This window comes from Scardinius erythrophthalmus (genome assembly GCF_964197995.2).
Source record: "Scardinius erythrophthalmus genome assembly, chromosome: 16".
Classification (NCBI taxonomy): Eukaryota; Metazoa; Chordata; class Actinopteri; order Cypriniformes; family Leuciscidae; genus Scardinius; species Scardinius erythrophthalmus.
The window spans coordinates 1,000,873-1,005,872 of record NC_138236.1 but is presented as its reverse complement, the minus strand read 5'-3'; the positions used below and the strand labels follow the sequence as shown (position 1 = coordinate 1,005,872).

Below are 5,000 nucleotides of genomic sequence, written 5' to 3'. Positions count from 1 at the left end.
AATAAGTCTCTGATGTCCCCAAAGTGTGTATGTGAAGTTTTAGCTCAAAATACCCCACAGATATTTGTATACAGCATGTTAAAGTCGTCACTTTTTGAGGGTGAGCAAAAACACACCGTTTTGTGTGTGTCCCTTTAAATGCAAATGAGCTGCTGCTCCCGGCACAGGGGGCGGAGCTTCAAGAGCTTTTGTCCTTTTACCTCACATAGACATGCACTGAAAATGTCAATGTTTATGTTCAAACCGGAGTCAGACAATGATGGAGAGACTCGAGAAGAAGTGACGACATGTAGAAGCAACAGGACATTTCTGAATGGTTAGTTGATGAATTTATGTAGCTTATGTGTAGTTATCTTCTAGTCACTGATTGGCATATTCTGTCTTGATAATCTATAAATCGTGTTCAGGGGGCGGGGTTTATGTAAATTCTAGGGTTGGTGATGTCACTAACCCGGGAGGAATGTGGTGTAGTCTCTACCAGCCGTTTGTTGTAGTCCTTAAAAAGCGATTTCTTTAAAAGCAAATATCTCCCTTTGCTCTGAACTTTGAGCGTTGTAACTTTGCAGATGTTGTTAATGGTCAAACAACAACATTACACACTAACTAAAGTTAGAAAAGTCAAATCATAATCAACCAGCCCTTTAAACTACTTTTTTTCTCGACCAACTTAACACTGATCATCATAATGGTGACTCGCTCCTTCAGTGATTCTGCTTGTTAACATCAGGTGTTCATCACTAATGCTCAATCATCACTCAATTAATCACTAATAACTAACACTGCTTTAGTTAATTTTAACACTCTTAAGTGTGGACTCAAATAAACTCTGAGGACTGTTAATTTAACACTGGAGGTTTTTTGTTTGTGTATATGTAAGAATTTTCATGTATTAATCGCTTATTGTATTTTTTACGAATATGTAATTAATATTTCATGTAATGTCCAGCCCTATAATTACCACAATCATTATCTCCTGATTAAAAGTTTAAACCTGGTTTGTTTTTTACACTTTTTAATTAGTTGAAATAAACAACCTTTAAGAGAATATAACTCACAGCCACTTAAAAAAACGTACATAATCAATCCGTCATGTCCATATTCAGCATAATGTCACGCCAGCTGCAGTTTCTGGAGGAGTGACGACACACGGTACACTTTGAACTCTGTGGCATCATGCAGTTCAGTTTTCCAGAGAGGTTTTTCTTGTTGTTTTATTCATTTCTTTATGTCTGTGGACGCCAAACACTGTCGCTGACGGGACGACCCATCCCAGGTCCGGTTCGGGTCCGGTTCAGGTCCGGTCGTTCACTGGTGCCGGTCCAGGAGGAATCGGGAAACGTTCTCATAAACCACAAAGGTTATGCAGCAGGCCGGAGTGACCCGGAGCAGGTTTGGCACCATGCCTTTGTAGAAGCCCAACACACCCTCGTTTCTGAGCAAACACACACATATTACAGGAAAACTACATTCTACCAGAGAACAGATGTTTTGATCACAGGAATAAATGACACTTTACTGTATATTCACATAGAGAACAGATGATTTACATTGGAATAATATTTCACTGTTTTTACTGTATTTTTAATCAGATAAATGTAGCCGAAGAGACTCTTTTCGAAGACATAAAAACTGTGGTGTATAAATTGAGTGGTAACACTTTACAATAATGTTCATTAGTTAACATTAGTACTAACAATGAGCAATCCATTTGTTAAAGTATTTATTAATCTTTGTTAAAGTTAGTTAATAAAAATCCATCTGTTCATTATTTGTTCATGTTAGTTGCAACCTTTGATTGTAATAATGTATTACTAAATGTTGAAATGAATATTAACTAAGGTTGATAAATGCTGAAGAAGTATTGTTCATTCTTAGTTCACATTAACTAAGGTAATTAACTACTGTTAACTAATGAACCTTATTATAAAGTGTTACCGAATGTGTTTATGTAATTCTAAAGCATATATGTGGAGTTTTGTCATTTTCTTATATCCATTATATATATATATATGTTGTGCTCGAGTGCATGTGAATCCCAGGCTTTACCTCCACGTTCTCCGGACGACATCCACCAGTCCATCATACGTGTTGTGCTGATCCTGCAGACGTGCTCGCACCACCTGATACGGGTACGTCGTCGCCACTGCGAAGATTTTGGACAAAGCTGCCATAGTAATGTATTCTAATGGATTCTGGAGAGAAAATAGAGCACAAATACAGTGTGTAGTTTCTACAAACTCCATTAATGCACTGATAAATGTGGCTGTTTAGCATAATACCACTTAAAGGGGATCTATTATGCCTTTCACTAAGTCTTGATGTTGTTTCAGGCTCTACTAGAACATGTTTTCATACTTGAACGTTCAAAAAACATTATTTTCCTCATATTCTCCATTGTTGCGGCTCCTCTCTTCCCAGTCTGTCAGTAACGCTCTGTTTAGTTCCTGTCTCTATGAAGCCCCTCCTTCTGAAAAGCACACTGTGCTCTGATTGGTCGGCTCGATCAGTGTGTTGTGGTTGGTCGAGCGCTTCGAGTGTGTTTGGGAAATGCCCCGCCCCTTTCCATAACCACCAGTTTAACACACTACTAACTAACTCAACCAGGCCCCGCCCCCTTATTCTGCGCATTAATTATTATAATGAGGAATATTGTGACGTGTTCGTTCCCGGGAGAAACTCAAGACTACAATGGAGGCGTTTCAGGAGTTCAGAAACACTGACTCTGATAAAAATAGACGTTTTCATGCTCAAACATCAACATTACACACTAAAGAAAGATGAACATGAAAAAAAAAGCATAACAGCTGCTCTTTAAAATGATAAGGTCATGTGACAACAATGTAGAAACAGTTTGAATCGTTTGAATTGTATAATGTTATGTTTGTGTGCATTGCTTATACTCACCAGTTTAGCATCTGATTGCATGTTTCTATATTTATTATAATCTCTCTTCAGCTCTTCGTACGCCATGAACTGCAGTGCACCATGGGAGGTCCCAAACAAACCCGGAACAAACCCCTAGGGATCACAAGCGTTAACTCTGCTAGATGAAACAAACAAACAAACCCCACAGCATGAAGTGAACCGAAGCACAATCAGAAATATTCCCATGCATTCCTCAGAGTTCCTGATGCAACGGCTCCTCCTAGTGGCTCAGAGTGGATCTCAAGCCTGAACGGTTCATCATCCGGAGCCCTATTCAGACGGTTCTCATCCGTAATAATAAATCTGCATGGCTCCTCAGTGATAAAACTCATGCATTCGGATGGAGATTTACTGACGATGGAGGAGCGAGTTTTGTGACCCCACAAACCCACTGGTCACGTGATCAAACGAATGATTGTCTCTGTAAATAATGTCATATTGCTTGGAATAATAAGAATAAAATCATATTTAACTTAATAATAGGAAAATAGCCCTAGTGTCCTGTTTATTATTTGAATATTTAAATCTCCTGTTTAATAATAATTAGTTGCGAACATGGTTGCAAAGCGCAACAGTTCTCGTACGGTGCCCTGCAGTGACCAAAAAGGACTTAAACGGTGACTTTTAAAGTGATCTCTTCTTGTAAACTCAGAGATGTGGATTCAGACGGTAATTAAATCAAGTAATTAATATCTAATTAAGAAAGTGTATCTTGTGTGTTCATCAGAAAACTGTAGGTAATTCGGCCGACGCGGGTGGTGGGAGAACTGACCCCTGTAAATGTTGAAAATACCGTACGACCCCATTAGAAACAATTACCGTCCGAATAGGGCTTTAGAAACCCTTTCTTTACTTCTTTTTTCTTTTTTTATTGCAGGAATACATACTTAAAATTGTACAAAATACACATATCGAACAAACAAAAATAACAACAAAAAAGGTAAAGAAAAGAAAATCCACATAATCTGAAATGTATGTTCTTTGGGGTGTAATTGAACATCTTTTCCCGTGTCTGGTATAGAAAGCCTGTGAAAGAGTGGTACCCGATAGAGTCCTGCGATCCCTTCGTGCCGGTATATTTTCCTCAGCGCATCCATCATCCCGGCGTACTGCTTCCCGGACGGGTCGGCGCTGTACTGCAGAACCAGCCGGGTCTTGGTGACCCAGATCGGGTTGGTCAGGCACAGCGTCATCGCCCCTAACAGAGATGCACAGGATATACAGTAAATGAAGGACAGATGTTGTAAAATCCACATGAAGAGAGTCATTGCTGGCTCACAGCGACTCGTTTAAATGAAGGATGTGTGTAATTCAATTAGAGGAACCCGTGACACACACACACACTCTTAACGTTTAGATATTATACCGTCCTCCAGATTGATTTGCACCCCGCTTCGTGTCATGAAGAGCTTTAGATATTAAAGGTGTGGTATAATTCCCTTTTCAAAGATGTAAAATAAGTCTCTGATGTGTGTGTGTGAAGTTTCAGCTCAAAATACCCCACAGATATTTTTATATAGCGTGTTAAAATTGTCACTTTTTGAGGGTGAACAAAAACACACCGTTTTTGTGTGTCCCTTTAAATGCAAATGAGCTGCTGCTCCCGGCACAGGGGGCGGAGCTTCAAGAGCATGCGCGTGTGTGTAATAAGCTCTGATTACCTCACACACACACACTGAAAATTTCAAAAACTTTTAGTCTATGTTCAAACCAGAGTCAGAATGATGGAGAGACTCAAGAAGTGACAACATGTAACAACATTTCTGAACGGTTAGTTGGTGAATTTATGTGCTTATGTGTCATTGATTAGCATATTCTGTCATGATCATCTATAAATCACGTCCCCGGGGTTTATGTAAATTTTAGGGATAAAGTTTTAGGGTTATAAAACCAAGATCCACATGAAGAGAGTCATTGCTGTCTCACAGCGACTCGTTTAAATGAAGGATGTGTCTAATTCAATTAGAGGAACCCGTGACTGACACACACACACACACACACACACACACACACACACTTGAAGTTTAGATTTGATACCGTCCTCCAGAACGATTTGCACCCCGCTCGTGTCACGG

The 5,000-nt window shown here is 39.5% G+C and overlaps 1 protein-coding gene across 1 annotated transcript in view; it reads right to left on the bottom strand.

Annotated features, from left to right (window-relative positions):
- Positions 1-979: 979 nt before the first annotated feature.
- Positions 980-5,000, bottom strand: part of slc25a32b (solute carrier family 25 member 32b) — an 11,044-nt gene continuing 7,023 nt past the window's right edge. Inside the window, exons 5-8 of the mRNA XM_081388853.1 lie at positions 3,969-4,123; positions 2,905-3,018; positions 2,047-2,192; positions 980-1,432 (exon numbers count right to left, since the gene is read on the bottom strand). Coding sequence (XP_081244979.1) covers positions 1,306-1,432; positions 2,047-2,192; positions 2,905-3,018; positions 3,969-4,123 — 542 coding nt within the window. The 3' untranslated portion in view covers positions 980-1,305. The remainder of the gene's footprint in view (positions 1,433-2,046; positions 2,193-2,904; positions 3,019-3,968; positions 4,124-5,000) is intronic.